Source organism: Rhinoderma darwinii, chromosome 1 (assembly GCF_050947455.1).
Source record: "Rhinoderma darwinii isolate aRhiDar2 chromosome 1, aRhiDar2.hap1, whole genome shotgun sequence".
Lineage (NCBI taxonomy): Eukaryota > Metazoa > Chordata > Amphibia > Anura > Rhinodermatidae > Rhinoderma > Rhinoderma darwinii.
In genome coordinates, this window is record NC_134687.1 from 458,244,484 (window position 1) to 458,268,254 (window position 23,771).

At 44.7% G+C, this 23,771-nt stretch overlaps 1 protein-coding gene across 5 annotated transcripts in view; it reads right to left on the minus strand.

Moving 5' to 3' along the window:
• Window positions 1-22,213, minus strand: part of ANKLE2 (ankyrin repeat and LEM domain containing 2) — a 49,310-nt gene extending 27,097 nt beyond the window's left edge. For 2 of the 5 annotated variants that reach the window (XR_012849939.1, XM_075832626.1), the window contains exons 1-3: window positions 21,299-22,087; window positions 16,378-16,815; window positions 1,771-1,965 (exon numbers count right to left, since the gene is read on the minus strand). Coding sequence is in view for 4 of the 5 variants with exons in the window: in XM_075832626.1 (XP_075688741.1) it covers window positions 1,771-1,965; window positions 16,378-16,815; window positions 21,299-21,470 (805 nt within the window). In the remaining variant the exon portion in view is untranslated. Of the gene's footprint in view, window positions 1-1,770; window positions 1,966-16,377; window positions 16,816-21,298; window positions 22,089-22,108 lie in introns of those variants that run through there. The other 3 variants (XM_075832659.1, XM_075832641.1, XM_075832653.1) reach the window with 2 other exon arrangements.
• Window positions 22,214-23,771: the final 1,558 nt, after the last annotated feature.

Genomic DNA, 23,771 nt, shown 5'->3' on the forward strand with positions numbered 1-23,771 from the left:
CCATTGAAAATCAATGGGAGGCAATCTCGGCAGTTTTTTGCCGCGGTTTCAGCGTAGAAAAAAATCTGCTTGAACAGGGCCTTAGTCTGTGTTCACATCTGTGTCCGTTCATGGGTTCCGTTAGACCTTTAAGTCGGAGGAACCCATGAACGGAAACAATAGCTTCAGTTTGCATTACCATTCGACATTACCATTACCCAAACCTTACAGAACGGAAACCATTTGCAATGGAAGCATTACTATTGAAATGAATGGTAATGCTAATAGAAGCTATGGTTTCCGTTTGGCTTTCTGTTCATCTGTTCCTCTGACAACGATTGAACGGAAACCCCAAACAGAACCAGACGCTGATGTGAACAAGGCCTAATAAACACAATTTAATTTCTTCAAAGGGTACAAGCCCTATCCATAGCAGTTTTATTTTGGATTTGCCTCAGCGTCTGTCCCTATTTACACAGTGTCAAAAAACACATTTAAAAAACAAAACAAAAACTGCACTCAATACATCTAACACCTCAACTAGGTGCCATCTATCGCCCATAGACTTCTGTCAGATATTATTTAGGCCTCATTCACACGACAGGGTCCGAGTGTCGGCCGGGAAAACCGGCCGGTTTGCATCCGTTCCGGACCGAGTTGCCGTTTTTACCGGCCGATTTGGACCCGATTTGAATCAGTTTTTTTCCCCTGTCCGTTTTAAAATCGGATGAATTTCATTAAAAATTTGTTGCCACACACAGCCCTTTGTAGATAATGCCACCCAGCCCCCTGTAGGCGATGCCACCAAGCCCCCTGTAGGCGATGCCACCAAGCCCCCTGTAGGCGATGCCACCCGGCCCCCTGTAGGCGATGCCACCCACCCGGCCCCCTGTAGGCGATGCCACCCACCCGGCCTCCTGTAGGCGATGCCACCCACCCGGCCTCCTGTAGGCGATGCCACCCACCCTGCAGGTGATGCCACACAGTCCCCTGTAGCTTGCACCCATCCCCCCCCCCCCTTACCAGGAGAAGTCACTGACTTCAATGTCCATATATGGACAGTGTAGTCACTGACTTCTCCTGAAGAGGAATTCCCTGCCACAGGTCAGGAATTCCGCTTCAGAAGTGAGTGACGTCACTGTGTCCATATATGGACAGTGTAGTCACTCACTTCTCCTGTAGCGGAATCCCCGGCCATAGAGTCGGGGATTTCGCTGCAGAAGTGAGTCACTTCGCTGTGTCCATATATGGACAGTGTAGTCACGCACTTCTCCTGTAGCGGAATCCCCAATCCCCAGCCGGGGATTGGGGATTCAGACTCCTACAGCGAGCAAAAAAAGATCCTCCTCCTCACATGCACTCTGCACTGTGAGGAGGAGGAGAGAGAGTGCGCGAGCGATGGTAGACCCGGCCATCACTCGGGACACATTCCGGTGATGGCCGTGTATTACCCGGCCCCATAGACTTCTACGGGAGCCGGGCGGCCGGGCACCCGGCTGAAAATAGAGCATGTCCTATTTTTTGACGGGCGGTTTTCCCGGCCGTCAAAAAAATCGGTCGTGTGAATAGCCCCATTAGGGGTCTATTATTCCTAATGCAGCCGGGTGCCGGCCGATTTATGAACGGCCGGCACCCGGCCGGGAATCCCTGTCGTGTGAATCCCGCCTTATTACCACCCCTCATCTACATTTTTTTTTATGCCTGAACATCAGCCGAACTATTCTACCTCAGCCACATGAAGACTCAGACTATATCCACTTTGTTGAAACCGTTTTCAATTATCCCACTTACCTCTAAGAAGACCAGAAGCAAGTGTCACAGGTGATAAGGACATGGATGATTTACTGGGTGATGGATAGTAGTCACATATGCCTATAGCAAACTTTTCAGCCTCTTCTCTTGCCTGGAACGCTTTAAACCTGGAACCTTTCAACGATTTAACAATCTGAAGAGCTTCCTTTTTGTCAGTGTAAATGTGGACCTTTTCTGAAAGAAGCAAATCAGTATTAATTAGCATGAACTTAACCCCTTAAGGACACGGCCAATTTTGGCCTTGAGGACAGAGCAATTTTTTTTACATTTCACTCTTTGCATCCCGACGCTCATAACTCTTATTTTTTGTACGACGTAGTTGTATGAGACTTTGTTTTTTGCGGGACGAGTTGTACTTTATGTACGTACCATTTTATGGTACAAATACATTATCGTTTAATTTCTATACATTTTTAATTAGATTAAAATGCAGAAAAAAAAGCAGTTGCGCAGCAGTTTTAATTATTTTTTTTTTTTTACACCATACACCGATCATCATAAATAATGTTATACATTTGTTGTACAGGTTGTTACGGTCGTGGCGATACCAAATATGTCTATATTATTTCATGTTTTGGGACTTATATTTTAAAAAGTTAATTTATTATAAAAAATGTGTGTTTGTGTATTTTATTTACTTTTTATTTATTTATCTACCATTATTTTTTTTTTACATTCATTTAACTTTTTTTTTAATCCCATAAAGGGATTTATCATTTTGATTTTGTAACTGCAATGTACTGGCATAGATCTATATGCCAGTACATGAGCCTGTTACTGATCGTACACAGGCAGTTGTTAGGGCATACCTCAGTATGCCCTAACAACAGGAAATATGTTCAGACAGCCCTGGGGTCCTTCAATGGACCCTGGGCTGTCTGGCCATACGAGTTGTGGGCTTTGATCGCGTCACAGTTATCTTCTGTGACGCGATCAATGTACAGTGCCCTCTCTTTGAACGCCGCGATCTGCTTTCATCGCGGCGTTCAAAGGGTTAACAGCGGAGAAGAGGTTTCTCTCCTCTCCACTGTCAGAGCGGGCCGTGGCTGTGTATTACAGCCGTTGCCCCGCTCTCGATCGCGCGCACAGACGCGCGCAGGGACGGCTGTCACACAGGACGAGTATGCTCGTCCTAATGCGCGAAGTGCTCGCCGCTCAGGACGAGCATACTCGTCCTGTGTCGGCAACCAGTTAAAGGCGTTTTCTAGCCACAACGTAAAATTTGTTCATATATCAGTAAAGTTAAAGCATTAGCCAGTTTGGTAACGATGTTTGCTCCGATTACAGAGATATTGGAATTTTTCCGTTTTTTTGAGGCGGATATTTTCACAAAAAAAGAGAAAACAGGGCAGCTATTTAGATTGTCCGCTTTTAAGTAGCTATGTAAATTGTCAATGTGTTCTTGATCGAACACAATATTCTTTCAGTTTTGGAGAAGCAAATTCAACCATAACCAATATGAATGCACTTCCTCTAGTGAAATGCCAATTGTTTTTTTGTATGTATCGGTGGAAATTCTTTTAACCCCTTTAGGACACAGCCGGTTTTGGCCTTGTGGACACAGATGATTTTTTCAAATCTGACGTGTCACTTTATGTGGTAATAACTCCGGAATGCTTTTACCTATCCAAGCGATTCTGAGATTGTTTTCTCGTGACATATTGTACTTTATGTTAGTGAAAAAATTTGGTCGATAAATTCAATATTTATTTGTGAAAAACTAAATTAGCATTTTTCTAAATTTAAATGTATTTGTTTGTAAAACAGATGGTAATACCACACAAAATAGTTACTAGTTTACATTTCCCATATGTCTACTTTAGGTTTGCATCATTTTTTTTCACGTACTTTTATTTTTCTAGGACGTTACAAGGCTCAGGACTTTAGCAGCAATTACTCATATTTTCAATAAAATTTCAATAGCCCATTTTTTCACGGACCAGTTCAGTTCTGAAGTGGCTTTGAGGGCCTTATATATTAGAAAGTCCCCATAAATCACCCCATTTTGAAAACTGCATCCCTCAAGGTATTCAAAACCACATTTAGGAAGTATTTTAACCCTTTAGGCATTTCACAGGAATTAAGGCAAAGTAGAGGGGAAATGTACAAATTTCATTTTTTTTGCCGAAATTCATTTGTAATAAAAAAAAAATCTGTAACACAGAAGGTTTTACCAGAGAAACGCAACTCAATATTTATTGCCCAGATTCTGCAGATTTTAGAAATATCCCACATGTGGCCCTAGTGTCCTAATGGACGGAAACACAGGCCGCAGAAGCAAAGGAGCACCTAGCGGATTTTGGGGCCTCCTTTTTTTAGGAATATATTTTAGGCACCATGTCAGGTTTGAGGAGGTCTTGTGGTACCTAAACAGTCGAAACCCCCAAAAAGTTACCCCATTTTGGAAACGACACCCCTCAAGGCATTTTTCTAGGGGTATAGTTAGCATTTTGACCCCACAGTTTTTTTGCAGAATTTAGTGGAATTAGTCTGAAGATGAAAATCACCTATTTTTCTGTGGAAACATAGAATTTTTTCATTTTTACAAGGAATAAAGGAGAAAAAGCCGCCCAAAATTTGTAAAGCAATTTCTCCCGATTACAACAATACCCCATATGTGGTCGTAAACTGATGTTTGGACCCACAGCAGGGCTCAGAAGGGAAGGAGCGCCATTTGGATTTGGGAGCGCAGATTTTGCTTGATTGGTTTTCAGTGCCATGTCGGGCTTGCAACGCCCCGGAGGGACCAAAAAACAGTGGAAACCCCCCAAAAGTGACCCTATTTTGGAATCTACACCCCTCAAGGAATTTTTCTAGGGGTATAGTGAGCATTTTGGCCCCTCAGGATCTTTTTTAGAGCTAAGGTGACCAAAAAACAATGATTTTGGCGCTTTAAATTCTTTATTACAGCATTCACCGTGCGCAATAAATTACGTTTTAATTTATTCTGCCGGTCGGTACGATTACGCCATATGTGTATAGTTTTTTTTAAGTTTTGCAGCGTTTGCACAATAAAATTACGTTTCTATAAAATAATTTATTTTCTGAGACACGCTATTCTGAGCCGTAACTTTTTTATTTTTTCGTCAAAAAAGCTGTGGGAGGTCTTGTTTTTTGCGGGACGGGTTGTAGTTTTTATTGGTACCATCTTAGGGTAAATGCGACTTTTTGATCACTTTTTATTCTATATCTTGGGAGGGGTGGTGACCAAAAAATAGCGATGCTGACAGTTTTCCGTTTATTTTGTTTGCGGCGTTCACCGTGCGGAAAAATGAACATTATAGTTTCATAGTTTGGGCCGTTACGAACGCGGCGATGCCAAATAGGTGTACTTTTTTTTTTTTAACGTTTTCATTTTTTCCCTATAATAAATGACTTATTATAGGAAAACAAAACCTTTTATTTTTACACTTTTATAAAACATTTTTATTAACTTTTTTTTTACTTTTTACACTTTCTTTTTTTGACCTGCAGCTTTGATCGCTGCTAGAATACATTACACTACCTAGGTAGTGTAACGTATTCCAACTGTCAGTGTGACGTCACAGTCACTCTGACAGCAGAGGCTGATCCTCACATGCTGACATACATGGCAGACCCGGGGGCCGTTTTCCATCACAAGCATCAGAAGCCCCCACGATTGCATGGGGGCTGCTGATGCGCTACAAACCCGCTACATGCGGAGATCACAATCCCCGGAGCCCCGCATGTAACGGGTTAATTGCCTAAATCAGCGGCAATGAGCCGCTGATCGGCAACACTGGAGTGTCAGCTGTCGGGGACAGCTGATCTCCAAGTTCCCGATGCACACTGTCGCCGACAGTGTGCCATCGGGAACGACAGTGACTTCCTGTCACTCTGACAGGAAGCCTATCAGGACCAGCCGAAGGTTGGTCCTGATGGGCTTCCATCCATGGCAGACCCGGAAGCCATTGTTTGGCTTCCGTTTGCCATAGTAACTATCGGCAAACCCCGCGATTTCGGACCGGGGTCTGCCGATGTTAGAAACCCCCAAAATTTGGCGATTGCACTTGATCGCCGAATTTGAGGGGTTAATTCGCCGAAACCAGCGGCAAAGGACCGCTGGTCGGCAAGAGTGGAGCGTCAGCTGTCGGCGACAGCTGACCTCCCGGTTCCCAGTGCACACTGTCGCCGACAGTGTGCACCGGGAAAAACTCAGTAACTGTACGTCCTCGTGCGGGAAGTAACCTCCCGCGAGGACGGACAGTTACGTCCTGGTGCGGATAGGGGTTAAACACGCTGGAATCATAACTGGAAAATAGCAACCAATGACCTGGAATGGCAATAAGTCAAGCAACTTGTATTTATTCTTTAAAAAACCCTCCATCACGTCATCACAAAAACTTCCCTTTGAGGTTTAACCAGTTCAGGACTGGGCTATTTTGAGCCTTCAGGACCAGACACCGTTTAGCCCTTTTTAGCACATGTTAAATGGGTAACTTTTTTTATTTGTTGGGCTAACAACGTGATTTTTGCTATGTTTTTTTCCGTAGACAATGCAGGTTTCTTTTTTTTGTCGTTTTTAATACACATCTTTTGCTATTTTAGAATTTTTATTCTTAAAGTTTGAAAAGAAGTTTAAAAAAATATAAGCTTTTTTACGTTTCAGCAATTTTTTTTTTGGTAATAAATTTTACCCTAAAATAGACCTTTTATTTGTGATAGTCACGGTCTACCGTAAATGTTAATATATTACATGTGTATATTAGGGTAATTGGGTCAGCGCTAGCATTACAACAATGATTGGCGGGAGGGGAACGTTTTTTTGGGGGTGGGTATTTTAGGTGTATTTATTATTAAAAAAAATTTGCACTCTACTTTTATTTTTTATTATTATGGTCTGTCCCTCAAAGTTCAAAAAAGACCATTGGGGAATTTTTATATATATTTATATATATATATATATATATATATATATATATTATTTTTTTTTTTTTCTTTTTTTTTTCTTTTACATCATGCACAGCAGCCCCAGTTACAGGGGACATCAGCCCTCTCATAGTGACGATTGTCCCTAATAGGCCTGTGCTGGGTCTAGTAAGACCTGTAGTCTGTCAGTAACGGCACCCGGCGATCATGTGACCAGTCACATGAACAGCGGGAAAAATAATGACAGCGGCGTGGCCGCTGCCTCTATTCCTATACACAGCGTTCATTGAGCGCTGTATACAAGTGATCACAGAAGACAGAAGCAGTGAAAGCAGCGTGGATTTTAAGGACCCTGACCGCTGGCCTGTAAAAACACAGCCAGCGGTCGGGAACCAGTTAAACCGTTAGTGACCGCCAATACACCTTTTCGCAGCGCTGCATCAGAATAAATAAATACAGAGGTAGCTGAGGGCTGGGGACATCCCTGCTCGAACAGGCGAGATCGATCTCACCAGTTTAACCCCTCAGACACCGCGCACAATAGCAAGCACTGCATCAGAGTGGTTTTGGAGGGAGGGAGCTCTCCCTCTCTCCCACCGCTCCCGGCAAGAAGATCGCCGAGTGTCTGTGTCTTCTATAGCAGCCGGGGGCCTAATAAAGGGCCCCAGGTCTGCCTGTAGTGAATGCCTGCTAGGTCATGCCAGAGGCGTGGCCTAGCAGATGCCTGTCTGTTTTGTATTGCAGTGTATTACTGCCTGCCTGTTTAAAAGTATTGCAGTGTACCTGTGAAGGACCGGTGAACATAGAGGGGCGTGGCAGTATTTAAATAGCTGAGATGATTTGGAGGAAGCAGGGGGGTGGGGGGATGCAACTGACTCCTCAGATGCAGCAGGGGATCATGGATATGGTTACAAGACAGGAAACAGCCAGCGAGGGATGTAAACAGCCAGCGAGGGATGTAAACAGCCAGCGAGGGATGTAAACAGCCAGCGAGGGATGTAAACAGCCAGCGAGGGATGTAAACAGCCAGCGAGGGATGTAAACAGCCAGCGAGGGATGTAAACAGCCAGCGAGGGATGTAAACAGCCAGCGAGGGATGTAAACAGCCAGCGAGGGATGTAAACAGCCAGCGAGGGATGTAAACAGCCAGCGAGGGATGTAAACAGCCAGCGAGGGATGTAAACAGCCAGCGAGGGATGTAAACAGCCAGCGAGGGATGTAAACAGCCAGCAAAATGGGATAAAAAATGATCAAAAAGCCACCTCTACTCCAAAATGGTACCAATAAAAACTACAAAAGTCGACCCGTAAAAAAAAAGCCCTTATACAACTGCATCAGCGGAAGAAAAAAAAAAAAAGGGTTTTTACTGTGTAAAAGTAGTAAAACATACAAAATCTATACAAATTTGGTATCGTTGCAACCGTAACAACCCGCTGAATAAAGTTAGTGTTATTTATACCACACGGTAAAAAAAAAAAAAAAAGATGCAAAAACGTTAAAAAAAAAAAAGTGGTTTAGTGGCTGGCTAGTAGGTGGAGTCTAACTGCTGCCAAGTCTTCTATACACTGCACGCAGAGAAGAGGAGAATCCTGCTCTCCTACCTAAAAAAAAACAACTAATATAATGTATATATAAATCTTACCAGCAGCCTGTGTCTTTCTCACTCTGCTGGCCCATCCATAGGCTTGAATGGCCAGTGTGTCTATTGCTTCCTTACTCGCCATCTGCTCCCCCTCCCCTGTCAAAAGACTTCTGTGAGGCCTCATGCACACGAACGTATTTTTTCCCTCCCGTAAATACGGGTCCGGTGTCACACGTATTCGACCCGTTTTGCACCAGTATTTACGGACCCGTGCCCGTAAATACGGTTCCGGTGTCACCAGTATTCCACCCGTATTTACGGGCACGTTTTCGATGCAAAATTGCACTGCACTAATCGGCAGCCCCTTCTCTCTATCAGTGCAGGATAGGGAGAAGGGGCAGCCCTTTCCGAGGTAAAAGTAAAAGAAATTCATACTTACCCGGCCGTTGTCTTGGCGACGCGTCCCTCTCTTGACATCCAGCCTGACATCCCCGGATGACGCGGCAGTCCATGTGACCGCTGCAGCATGTGATTGGCCTGTGATTGGCTGCAGCGGTCACATGGGCTGAAACGCCATCCAGGGATGTCGGGCCGGATGTCGAGAGGGACGCGTCACCAAGGCAACGGACTGGAGGAAGAAGCGGGAAGTTCTCGGTAAGTATGAACGTCTTTTTTTTTTTTTTTTTTTAACAGGTTGCTCTATATTGTGATCGGAATTCACTGTCCAGGGTGCTGAAAGAGTTACTGCCGATCAGTTAACTCTTTCAGCACCCTGGACAGTGACTATTTACTGACGTCGCCTAGCAACTCTGCCGTAATGACGGGTGTACACATGTAGCCACCCGTCATTACGGGAGCTCCATAGACTTCTATGGGCTGCCCGTGACGTTATTACGGACTGAAATAGGACATGTTCTATCTTTTTCAACGGCACGGGCACCTTCCCGTAAGAAAACGGGAAGGTACCTGTGGCCAATAGAGGTCTATGAGCCGTTATTTGATGTTTTTATATATGTAGTGGAAGCGGAAGTATTTGAGGAGACAAGGTGTGGGTATTTAACCCCTTCCCGATCAGCGACGTAATAGTCCGTCGCGCTGAGCGATGGAATATTACGTCGCAGGGAAAATGCATCGCAATTTTCCACCGGCGCGTGCACGAGCTGTGACAGCTGCTGTTTCCGACAGCTGGCTACCACAGCTCAATACGCAGGGACCTGTCGCGATGTTCCCGCCTCCACTATTGGTCAGTTAGTGAGTAACTGTCCAATAGTGACGATCGGTCTCTTCACTTCCTCTCCCTGACATCACATCCTGCCGCACTCACCCTGAACGCCTCTGTTGGAGATAGCGAGGCGTTCAGAGCGGTTGTGAGAAGAGGGAAAGAAGAAAGAGTGAAAAAAAAAAAAAAGTTAAAAAGCAACGTTCTGCTTCCCACCTCCCCAATCCACTACCCAGTCCTGTACCCTTCCTCCTTGTGTTCCCCCCACGTTTTTGGTCAGTGATCTCCTTCCACTGACCACTTCTTAGTCTTCAGGACCAATTTCTTGGTCCCTGGGTATTATTTTTTTCTTAATATAAAATATAAAAAAAAAAAAAAAATATATGAAAATTACAAAAAAACACAACTGTTAATTTAGACAATTTAACTGGTTAGTTTAGTATTAGGGTTAGTGTCAGGGAACCGTCAAAAAGCGTAGTTAGGTATAGCGTCACGGAATTTAGCGTCAGGAATCCGTCACCGTAGTTAGATCTAGTGTTAGGGGTTCATCACTGTAGTTAGGTTTAGTGTCAGGGAAGCTCGGAATAATCTAGTTAGGTTTAGTGTCAGGGAATAGTCGCCGTAGTTAGATTTAGTCTCAGAGAAGTTCAAATAAAATCCAGTTCGGTTTAGTTTTAGGAACCCTCGCCCTAGTTAGGTTTAGTCTAAGGGAAGCCCACTGGTTCTATAAAAAACACCAATTTTTTGGGCTGGTTTAGGAAGCAGCCGATTAACGACACATACAGAGATGGAATACGGCACATACATCCCCATAGAGAATGAGAGCGGGAGCCGTTCCATTCACTATAGTGTACGCCGTCTGTGTGGGAACTGCGCATGCGCCGCTCCCACACAGTCCAAAAGGAAGGTCTTCGGCAGAGCGACATCCGGCGCCATTTTCATGTGGACCGGAAGCCGCGGCCGGACAGTAAGATGACTTCCGTTCGCGGCTTCCGGACATATGTTCCAGGCAGCGAAGACGCGAGGAGTAGGATCGGAGGCAGCAGCGGCGGCAGCAGCAGGTAAGTTATGTTTGTGTATTCGATGTGTGTATTATGTTCGTGTTATACTGTCTGATTACCAGTGTATCTAATCCTCCTACACGGTGTTCCGCCATTTTCTGAGCGAATGCACAGTGTAGGAGGATTAGAACATTCAACCCCCTCCTTTCTCCTGCCACTAGCCAGGATAAGGGAGGGGGGATTATGTGAGCACACTAGAGCGTGTGTGTCTACACCAAATTTGCAGCATAAAGCAATGAGGTTGCTTTACCACATTGCAATGCTGCAACTTTGGGAATTGCTCCCTCTAGTGACCAGCACATGGAAATGTTATAAATTAGAATCTAATTAATAATATTTCCTGACTTGTGAAAATATTAAAACAATGTTTAATCACTTAAATAATAACTGTTTAAATGAAAAAAAAAAAAATAATAATTTCTAGCGACACATTCCCGTTAATGGAGCAGAACGAAAATGCAGCCAACACCAAAGAAAATTGGAGGTGAGCATCTGAAGACCACAACTTCAGGGAGAAGGCTGTAATACTGGAACAGCCGCTAAAAGAATTTCAGCGTTTCACAGTACAGAGCAGTGACAGGAAAGAAGGCGAATCAGGACTCGCAAGAGCACCATGGCCACTTCATAATAGCTGATCGGTGGGCGTGTAGAGTGTAACCCCCCCAATCTCATATTGATGGCCTATCCTGAGAAAAGGCTGGAAAAACAGAAAAATACTAATATCTCGTCAAGTGAAACATACACATTTGCCAAACTTCGGCTAGTTTACTAATTAGGGTTGCACGATGCATCGAAATAGCGATACGATTTCAATGCTGCGCACCCTCAAATGGTTCAATACCGTTAATTAATGTGTTTTTTTTTATACTAAGCTGTGCAGCCACAGTTTAGTATTTTAACACATCAATGTAGTCACTGTCAAGATGTGATGCGGCCAGCACTGCACTAATGAGCGGTGGCGCCGGCCCTGAAGACCGAGAACATGACGGGCGATCTGCAAAACCCCTCCATGTTCTCTCTTCAGTGCCTGCCGCTCATTAGCGCAGAGCTGGCCGCATCACATGCTGACCGAACGGGCTCAACAAGGGGGCGTGCGCTATCAGGAGCAGGGCAATGGCTGTAATATGCAGCCTCACTCTAACGGCGGATATCAGAGAAACCTCTGATCTCTGCCATTATCTCCTTGAATACGGTGATTAAAAGAGGACCACAGAATTCAAGGGGAAAATGAGAAGGGGGGATACCCTTTTGATCACATCACAGGGAATTCCTGCGTTGCGATCGGTGGACATGCCATTTATGGGCAGACAGCCCAGGGTTCATTGAAGGACCCCAGTGCTGTCTGACCACGTTTCCAGTTGTTAGGGCACACTTAGTACATAGGCTGTTAGGACATACCTATCAGTACACAGGCTAATGTACTGGGATATAGATCTACGCCAGTACATTAAAGTTTAAAAATGGAAAAAGTAAAAAAAAAATCTCAATACATAAAATACACATTCAGTATCACAGCCGTAATAACCTATGCAACAAATTTTTGAGAATCATTTGTTGTATACGCTTTAAAAAAATAAAAATAATGTTTCAATTAAAGTGAGTGAATTTTGAACCTCCATGTGCCTCACATTAATAGTAATTAACCCCATCATCATGTACTTCACACATTAACCCAATGTTGTCCATTATGACAGAGACGATGGGGTTAGTTACTATAAGGGTAGATTCAAACGGGCGTTGCGCATCTCGGACTTGAAAAACGGCCATTTTTCACGTCCGAGCTGCATCCATGATCTGCACTGCGAGTCTATGGAGGGATGCGTGAAAAAAAAATAAAATAGGACATGTCCTATTTTCTCACGGACTCTTCACACTGTCAGTTGAAACGGCCGTGTGAACAGCCACATTAAATTATATAGGTCCGTGTGACAGCCGTTGACTCAATGGCCGTCACACAGACGTTTAACACGTTCGTGTGAATAAGGCCTTAACGTGAGGCACATGGAGGTTCAAAATTCATCACACCATGTGCCTCACATCAGAAAATGAAATACCTTTTTTTCAAAAAAAATTATTATTGTTGGCAAAGTATTGTTTTGGCATCGAAAATCGAATACTACACAAAGTAACGGTATTGAAGTCCAAATTCTGGTTATGTGTCAACCTTATTACTAATATGGCCATATTTTCAAATTTGGCAGAAATCCCCAAAGGAATTTTAGAAATTGCAGTTCTATGATAAGTTACCATGAGTTCCGCCAAATCAGAGGTTCAAACTAAATTATTGCAGATGTTGCAGGCAAATTGAAACCCAGATTAGACTTTCTATTTGATGTTAAAGTTATGTGAACAGATCCTTAGCTTAAAGCCACATCACGTTTTAGTCCAATGTTTAGCGCGTTTAACATGAAAGCTCTAGATGCAAAACGTGTCCATAGGGTTCCATTAGGCCGACGGGGGTCAATAGTGTCTACTGATGCAATAACAGCCAATGGGTGACGGATGCCTGTGACGACCTTTATCACCCATAGGTTATTAGGGCCTTAGTTTAACAGAAAAGTCATGAAAAGGACATGAGAATTAGGGACGCATCCCATAATAGTCTATGGGTGATGGATGCCACTGTTAGGCATGCATCACAGTCTACGCTTTAGCCTCCCGCATAAATCGCTCAAGTAGGCCAAAGAACGTGATGTGAACAGACACCACATTTGCCAACTGTATTATTGGTGTAATGTAATTATTTCAGTTTTGAAATACCTGCTTGAAATAGTAAGTTATTCATTAATGAACATGGAAACTCCTTTTTTTAAACTGTGCAACATCCACCTTGGTTATGAAAACTCACTTCCCTAATTCATTGGTGCAATTATTGCGTGGGGATCACTTAACCAGTTAGTGATCACCAATGCGCCTTTTGACGGCAGTCACTAACGGGCTTTATTCTAATGCATATGCCTTTTTACGGCACTGCATCAGAATAAATCTGTGCCGCCAGGAGCAGTAAAAGCTCCCTGCTCTCAGCTATCGGATTTAGCTGAGGGTTGGGAGAAGACCTGCTTGACCAGGCAGGATTGAAATAAACGATCCTGCCTGTTTAACCTTTCAGATGCGGCGGTCAATAGCGATTGCCACATCGGAGTGGTTATAGAGGGAGGGGGCTCCCTCTTACCCCACTGGTACACCCGCGATAAGATCGTAGGTTGTCGAGGTTTCTATGGCAGACGCGGGCCTAAACAAAGGCCCCCAGGTCTGCCTTAAAGAGGCTCTGTCACCAGATTTTGCAACCCCTATCTGCTATTGCAGCAGATCGGCGCTGCAATGTAGATTACAGTAACGTTTTTATTTTTAAAAAACTAGCATTTTCGGCCAAGTTATGACCATTTTTATATTTATGCAAATGAGGCTTGCAAAAGTACAACTGGGCGTGTTTACAGTAAAAGTCCAACTGGGCGTGTATTATGTGCGTACATCGGGGCGTTTTTACTTCTTTTACTAGCTGGGCGTTCTGACGAGAAGTATCATCCACTTCTCTTCAGAACGCCCAGCTTCTGGCAGTGCAGACACAGCGTGTTCTCGAGAGATCACGCTGTGACGTCACTCACTTCCTGCCCCAGGTCCTGCATCGTGTCGGCCACATCGGCACCAGAGGCTACAGTTGATTCTGCAGCAGCATCAGCGTTTGCAGGTAAGTAGCTACACCGACTTACCTGCAAACGACGATGCTGCTGCCGAATCAACTGTAGCCTCTGGTGCCGATGTGTCCTCGCTCGTCCGACACGATGCAGGACCTGGCGCAGGAAGTGAGTGATGTCACAGCGTGATCTCTCGAGAACACGCTGTGTCTGCACTGCCAGAAGCTGGGTGTTCTGAAGAGAAGTGGATGATACTTCTAGTCACAACGCCCAGCTAGTAAAAGTAGTAAACACGCCCCGATGTACGCACATAATACACGCCCAGTTGTACTTTAGAAAGACTCATTTGCATAAATACAAAAATGGTCATAACTTGGCCAAAAATGCTCGTTTTTTAAAAATAAAACCGTTACTGTAATCTACATTGCAGCGCCGATCTGCTGCAATAGCAGATAGGGGTTGCAAAATCTGGTGACAGAGCCTCTTTAAGTAAAGGCCTGTTAGTTCATGCCTAAACAGTTTTTAAAAAGTTTAATAACTAAAAATCCCAAGTTTAAAAAATAAATTAAAAAAACACTTTTTCCCCCTCACAAAATGCTTTATGAAAAGTTACACATTTGGTATCGCTGCGTCCGTAACTACCCCAACAATAAAGCGATTACATTATTTAACCTGCACAATGAACGCCGTAAAAAAGAAAATACAAAATGACAGAATTGCTGTTTTTTGTTCAACCGGCCTTCAAAAAATTTGATAAAAAGTGATCAAGAAGTCACATGGACTTCAAAATGGTACCAATCAAAACGACAAGTCGACACACAAAAAAGGCCCTCATACAGCTGCATCAGCAGAAATATATAAAGAAAAAAAAAAAAAAAGTTTTAGCTCTTGAAATATAGCGACACAAACAAATAACTTCGTAGTAAAACATAAGAAAACTATATAAATTTGGTATCGTCGCAATCGTAACAACCCGCTGAATAAAGTTAGTGTTATTTATACCACACGGTTTATGGCGCAAAGAAGAGCGGTGAAATTGCTGTTTTATTTCTATCCCACCCCAAAAAAAGTTAAATCAAGAAATTGTGTACCCCAAAATGACGCTTTTAAAAAATACAATTTGTCCCGCAAAAAACAAGTCCTTATACAGCTATGTCGACGCAAAAAAATAAAAATAAAAAAAAAGTTATAGCTCTTTGAATGTAACGATGGAAAAACTTAAATAGCTTGGTCATTAAAGGGGTATTCCAGAACCAATTCATACAATCTAGTTAAAATAAATATATAAAACAACATCTTTTTCTAATGTACTTGCGTTTCATTAAAGGTTTCTAATGGCGTATCTTAACTTCCGCCGCAGCCCCGTACATAAGCTGTAACTTCCTTTTTCCGGCGGTCTGAATGTACGTCACGTCACTAATGACGTAACTGTACACTGTGGGATAGGGTTGAACCGGATACTCTTGATCCTCCTATGAGCATGCGTGGTTGATGCAATGTACACCACACATGCTATGTTCTCTGTTAGCCCGGCGTCTGCATGTCTCCTACTGTGAGTTCCCATTGCGCATGCACCCGTTCTGAGCGCTGCGGGAAGAGAGCCGGACTGCTTTGATGCAGGAATAATAAGATTGAGATGGGAGAGGAAGTGGCCGTGAAATAAATATATATATATATATATATATATATATATATGAAGGAGGGGTTTGGGGAGGATCTGGAGCGGGGAGATGCTTACTCTGGGAGGTCACAATGGCGCTATGTATATTGGGATTTAGAGTCTTTGATCGGAACAGGAAATGGCCGGGCATAGCAAAATAGACATGTAAACAAAGTGCAAAACAACAGCAGCGCAAGTAGAAAGAAGAATTTTTGCGATCAAAACAGGTGGGCAACATTGGTTCAACATAACTAACAGGTATAGAACTTTTTAAAATTTCAAAAACGATATCAGAAAACCCCTTTAAGGCCCAATATAGGCTGGTCACTAAGGGGACATAAGGGGTTTTGGTAGCACAGACATTTATGGCATATCACTAGGATATGCCATCAAGGCCTATTCGGTAGAGGTCGGAAGACTGACCTTCGTCAACTGTTAGAAAAAAGTGGCGTCTAGTAAAATCAGAGAAAAGACGAAGCAGTACAATTTTTGTGGCCAATCAGACTAAACAAATTCCAGCACCAAGTTTGTTAACTTACCACTCCTCGCTGACGTATCATCATACACAGGGCAGACAGCATAGAACACAGGGGGGTCATTAGAATGGAAATTTGTGGAGAAGTGAGCAGCTACTGAACTGCCACTGGCTGCAAAGTCTCTTCTGGATATGGACTCCTCTGTAGGAGGGTTTAAACCCACATTGTATCCAAAGTCCCTGTCTTCAGAGTATTTGGCCTGGTGACCACAAGGAGCATTTTGTTGGTTCTCAGATGTAGCTATCCCAACACATGAGCTGAAGGTCTCCACATCAACACCTTGCTGTTCCAGTAAAGCACGAGCTAGTTTCTTCTCAAATAGAAATCTAGTTGTCGAGGTGATAGGTCCACACTTTAATCCTGCCTTTAATATCTCTGCTCGTAGCTCATCTGGATCTAGCCGCTTTAAATTGCTTAAAATCTTCTCCATACTCTGTTCAGCTGTAAAATATTAAACAAAGACACACCCACACGTTATAGATGAGCGAATATATAAATATCTTATACCGCGAGGTATACAGATTTTGGTGAAACAGCCCTGCATTCAAAAGGGCAAACAAAGGCAAAAAGCGTGTAGAAAAAGAATGTAGAAAAGATACATTTAAAAAAAAAAAAGGAAGTAGTGCTTGCAAGGACGAGGAAAACAGGTCAGCCGGCCACGGAGTGACAGCCGCGAGCCGCCCGCAAATCGCGGGCTGTGCACATGGCCGCGGCCATTATTCTCAATGAGCCCGGACCGCAGAACACGGCCGTAATAAGGCTTGCCCGTTCTTTCTGCGGTCTGGGCACCGGGGCCATGCACGGACAGGTGGAAACCACGGTCGTGTGCATGGGCCCATAAAAATGAATAGGGCCGCAATTCTCCCGTGTATTTTCGGGGGAATTGCCTGCCGCAAAAGCACGTTCGTGTGCATGGGGCCTTACCCAGAACACTCTCTTTCCTGCAGTCCGGCCTCCTGGGATGACGTTTCATCCCAAGTGACTGCTGCAGCGTCACATGGCATGCAACGCCATCGTATGAGGCCGGACTACGTGCAGAGAAGATGGAGGGGGTAAGTATCAACTTATCACGCAGCGGAAGTTTGGTCCGAAAGATTGCACCACAATGTGGCGTGATGTTTCGGATGGAATGTGCGGCAGGTTCCGGGTCAGATACGCTGCGTAATTTTTACGCAGCGTATCCAACCTGTGGGAACATGGCCCTAGGCCCTGTTCACACAGAGGATTTTGCAGGCAAATAAATAAATAAATCTGTCTCCACAATTCTTCAGGAATGTGGAGGCAGATTTTTGATATGCCTGCACTTTCTTGCCGCAGTTTTTGCCCACAGAGCGCCAGGGACAAAAAACGCTTTTTCCGCCTCCCATTGATTTCAAATGGGAGGTCAGAGGCGGAACCGTGACGAGAACATGTGGCTTCCTTTTCCTGCGAGCGGCTAAAATACACCAAGCAAAAAGTTTTTGGACGCTGATTCAGACACGATTTCAGCATCAAAATCGGCGGCAAAAAACTCAACTGGGCTTACAAGTGGGTAAATACTTATTACTTTCCGATTATTCAGAATATCGGATAATGTGGCTACCAATCAGGTTCCATTGATACTGAGTAAATATCCCAATACCTTTTAATTCCGCATCATGCAGGCAATGACCCTAAAGTTTGAAAAAATAAATTTTATTGCATCCAGAAAAAGGTCATTCACCACTCACTAGGTTTAGGTCATCCCTCTCTTCACATGCTTACAAGTGAATTAGAATATGCACTTACTATAGAAATCTATTGTACATTTTGTAGAGACCCCTCTGACAGGTTCTCTTTAAAGTAAAACGTTCACCTGCCCATACATGTGCAGCTGAGTGTGCCATGTAGTAGGCAGGGCTGTACAAACCCTGTCTCACTATAAATTTTTATCCCATCTGCCTCCGTTATTTAGATATCGGTGCAGTTATACTTGGCACCAGATATTTAAATAGCCCCCTGAACGGTCAATGGGGCGTATAATGGTAAGTGGGCGTGTAACATCGCTGTGACACTGATCTCTCGCGATAGTGGATTGGACACAGTCTTGTCCTTGTCTGCCGAGAGCTGAAGAGTGAGTGAGAGCGTGCGTGCATAGCTCTGAGCTGCACGCACACACACGCGTTCTCCTATCCCCAGCTCTTGCTGTGGCACGGTGCGTAGCTGATTGGACAGTGTTACAGCGACGTTACACACCCCCTTGCCATTACACGCCCCATTGACCGTTCAGAGGATTATTTAAATATTGGGCGCCAAATAGAACAGCACCGATATCTAAATAACGAAAAAAGATAGCAAAAAATGTAAAGTGCCCCAGGGTTTGTGCAACCCTGCCCATTACATACTGCACATGTATGGGCAGGTTTTAAGTGGCCAGGGAACAACAACTTGAGTAGTCAAATAACAAACAATGCAAAAGTTTAAGTGACCACATTTTAAGCATGCTGCCTGCTCTAGCAACTAGCCTTGTACGAATGTGCGGTAAAACCTGATAATCTGACAAAGAATTAACATAGATAAACCGCACTACCCAAAATATCCCAAGAAGTTCTACTAAGGTTTTTGTGGATCAGCAGTAAAATATTACACATTTAAAGAAAATTAAAGCTGCCTTAGCCAAAGACGCATTATTACAGCCGCCAAAGACGCATTATTACAGCCGCCAAAGACGCATTATTACAGCCGCCAAAGACGCATTATTACAGCCGCCAAAGACGCATTATTACAGCCGCCAAAGACGCATACTGCGAGGAGGAGCAATTACGTCTGAAACGACGGAGCTGTTTTCTCCTGAAAACAGTCTGTAATTTCAGACGTAAAAGGCAGCTATCGTGTGCACATGCCCTCACAATGATCTTAATAGAACTTACTAGAACTGTGCTTTAGGCCCCATGCACGCGATTGCGGGCACGCACGGTTGGCCGCTGACTGACAGCCGCATTTTCGGGCCGTGCTCCCATACAAAGTATGGGAGCACGGCCCGCAAAATGCGAAAGAACGGACATGTTCCATAATTCCCGGAACATTTCCACGGCACTGACCCTTCCGTAGTGCTACAGAAAGGTGTCAGTGTTCAATGAAAGTGAATTGCTGCGTTTTTGCGGACCGCAATTGCGGTCCGCAAAAACTGAGGTTTTTTGCTGTCGTGTGCATGGGGCCTTACAGTGTATAATTCCAGACAATTGATAAATGTTATGTAAACCACTTTCCATGCCAACAAAGTCTCGCCATCATACTCCATAATGATTTGATGTTGCCTCATACAACAGGCTCATCTTAAATCGCACATTTGTCAAACTACCTAGTACATATTTTTGGGACAGAGCGCCTGCCATGACAACACATTGAAAAATAGATAACTTTAGCTAGGAGTCATTCTGAGTGAAACATTCCCGCATTGAAAGTACGTGGATAATGCCAAAGCACAGATCTTAAAATAATTCACTATTCAAAGGCCTTCGCAGATCCCGTGAGACTAGGACATGTCCTATTTTTGGCCTGACGGCCCACATAGTCAAAGTCAATGGATCAGTTTTTAACGGCTGTCAATACATGTAACAACCGTTAAAAATTGATCTGTGGCATGGGGATTTGCAAGGGAACTACTAGTTCCCTTGCTGGCTATCGGCGGTGCGACGATTCACCGATGCAGAGCCCGACTTCTTCTGGTCTGGTCGCTAGTCTCGCGGGTTCTGCGAAGGCGGCGCGATGACGTCATCCAGTCACCTTCGCAGATCCTGTGAGACTAGCGACCAGACGACAGCGCTGCATCGTATGTGTCATCGCGTCACCCGTGAAGACGAGGGACCTCACCTGAAGAAGACAGCGATGCATCGGTGAGTATGTAGGTTATTCAGGTCGGCCTGTGCGGCATCCTATACAGGGGGGCTCTGCGGCATCCTATACAGGGGGGCTGTAAATAGTGTCTAGGTGAAGGTGTTTTCAGTGGGTTGGGACAAAGAAAGCCCGACCAATGAAAATCATCCGTTTTTTTTAACGCCCATGAAAAACTGATGCAAAATGGATTTTAAACGGCCATTTGACAAAATCTCATTCACCCCGCATTAAAAAATAAAAAAATATATATCAGCAGCATGTCGATCAATTCATGCTATGGAATCGCTGCTGCAGGTTTTCCCCATTGAATTCAATTGGGAGGTAAAACCTGCAACAAATAGCAGATGTTGTGATTTTTGTGGCGAAACTCGAAGAAAAAAAAAAAAAGGACTTACTATTTACCCAGATCTCTATGCTTCTGCATCCAGCCCGGCCCCCAGTGAGGACGTTTCATACCATGTGACTTAGGGCTGGGCAATTAATCGAAAAATAACCAAAATCGAAATACAGTTCAATCAACGTCATCCTGCAAATTTCGGTTTTATCAATTATTTTTTCCCGGTTTAAACTGTATCTGCATCTTCAAAACACAGATACAGTTGAATCCAATGATAGGGCAGGGGGCAAATAGGGGTGTGTGGCATGCAAAAGGGGTGTGGTCTAAATAATTGTTTATTAATCGTAATGGAGTTTGCATGTTCAATTAATCGTGATTTTAATTTAGGTAACAATTGCCCAGCCGAGTGACTGCTGCAGCGGTCACATGGGATGAAATGTCATAGCATACGACCGGGCTGCAGGACGTCAGAGGGAAGCGTAGCCATGACTACAGGTAAGTAGTTTTTTTTCCCCCTTTTTTTAACCTGTTTTCCACAGCAGACCTTGAGGTTGAAAAACCACACCCTCATACAAGAGCTGCCACCCTGCTGCCAGGATGAGATGGCAGATTAGTAAAGCAGGCTGCACTCTTGTGTGTGAGCTGTAGTTGTTGTGAATACTTCCGCTGGGCTGCAGCAGACATGCATGTGCGTTAGTAAACACCACGGACACACAGGTCACGTCTCCTCACCTAGCAGCATCTCCAGGCCGCTCCGCGGGTGGTAGTCGGACGACTCGGACGGTCTCCTGAGTCTCCGCTCCGCCAGGCGGAACACCCAACCCAACACCACCAACACACAAGCCAGGAGAACAGAGCACCCGACGGAGGCGTCCCATCCGGACACGAGCTCAGAGACAGACATCGCTCAGCACGCGACACAGCTGTGTGCAACTTTCAACGACAGACCGCGGGACTCTCCCTGCTGGATTCTCACAACGAATCTTCCTGCGGTACCCAGGACGCTCCACTGGGGGCACTCTACACACGTTCTCCTATCCTATTTACATCTGTCGACTCCTGAACAGTGCTATTCTGAAACACCAGCTTCTTCCGTTTATCGCAGACTGCCAGTAGAAATGATAGAATACTCTGTAGTCTGCTGACCACCGCTTAAAATGACAGGGACCTGGTCAGCCGTACAGCGCAGTCACCTCACTTGTCCGTACACTCTGCAGACCACTTGTTAACGTAAAACCTCCGGGACTTCTTATGTGAGGTGCCCCCTGCGCAGTGCTGTTTATCCCTCCGCCCAAAGAAGAGGTCCAGCTACCCTATTCCACACTCTACATATGCCGGAGTATCCTGCAGCCTCCGCTTCTATCCCTATTCCTCCCTTTGTAAAAGCTTCTACCGCGGTCTCATCCCTTCAATGAGATCTGCGGTTTACTCTCTGGCCTGCACGTCTCTTCCTTCGTCAATGTCACTTCTATATTGTCTGCCAATCACCACACCACCCGCCTCACGCACACGGTACCGACTCCGAATTTGGGTCCTCCCTACCTCCTCCGCTTTAAGTAGGATACACCCGAGTCCACAGCACATGCATGCGACACTTCCGGTCCGGCCTGACAGGACCCCTGCGTCTCTCGGCAACGGTGAGGCTGTCCCCGGCGCGCCTGTTGATCGACGTCGAGGAGGAGCTCGTGCTATCTACAGTCAACCTGTACCCTAGAGGAAAATATCCATCCGTACATACCAGGGACACAGCGACACCGCTGCACGTATTTCATGTGTGTCATCCAGATGTGCAGTGCCCCTATAAGCTGACCTGAATACTCTCCTGGAATACATTCACATTTGCAAAAACAAAAATCGATTGGCTGAATTGAAATATTGCAACAAGAATACCACATAATTTTATTGGTACAGCCAGTGGCGGATTAAGAAGACCATGGGCACTGGGCTGTTACCCAAACTTGGGGCCCCCCACTTCTCCACCGCTACCCTGCCGCGCCGTAACTATTGCTAACACTACCTTTTTGCACAAGCATTAACAAATGCGTGTTACAATTCCCCTTTCACTGGGCTGTGTCCCTAAATACTGACAGTATCGCACTGTGACAAGGGGATTGATAACACCAATTTTTCTATCAGTCCTGGACTGCACAAAGACGTTATGTGGAATACAAGGATTTCCTATAATAAACATGTCAGGAAAGGAGACAGATTCTCTACAAATCCAGTGACTCACAGGTGACGACGTCTCAGATGCTAGTAGTTTCCTCTTTTCTTCTCCATTCTCTCCAGAGCACATGACGACTTCTCCTGGCCATGAGCCATTTCTGCAGCCCTAAATATAATCACCATGCACTGCACCCCTGAATATAATTGTGTCACACACTGTAAAGTAAAGCACCACATACACAGTGCCCCCTGTAGATAGCACCAACCCCCCATGTAGACAGCGACACACACACACACACACACACACACACACACACACACCCTGTAGATAGCGTCAACCCCCATGTAGACAGTGCCACACACACACACCCTGTAGATAGCGTCAACCCCCATGTAGACAGTGCCACACACACCCCCTGTAGATAGCGCCAGAGCACTGGCCGGGGATTCCGATGCTGGAGGCTCCGGTGGCGATTTCTATAGAGAGTTTTGCGGGGGTTGTGGGTGGCACTATCTACAGTGGGGGGTGTATTCCGGAGCTCTCAAAGCCCCGGCACGCATGAGAGTGCAGTGCTGCTCACACTGAAGAAGTACTGCACTCATTAACCGGTTAAGGACTAGGCTGTTTTACAGCTAAATGACCAGAGCAAATTTCACAATTTTGCTATGCGCTTCTTTAGATGACTATAACTCTGCAGGTGAATAAAGTTCATCTTTGAATTTTACACTCTTTTTAAAGGACAGATAGGGCTTTGTTTTAGTGGCATTTGTCAGTATATATCATTTTTATTTTTTTCTCTAAAGTGGGCAAAATTGGAAAAAAAATGCAAGAATTTAGCAATTGTGTCAGTTTATGCCAGCATTTTTCACACACGGTATGGACCGCGGACAAAATTAATCTCATTTCACATTCTTCCACTTCTCCCGTGCATGGGGATACCAAATATGTGTGCCTTATTCACTGTGAGGGCATGTGCCAGGGCTTGGCATAAAAGGAGGCTTTTTGGCCTTTTCGGTCCAGGAATTTTGCATTTGATTT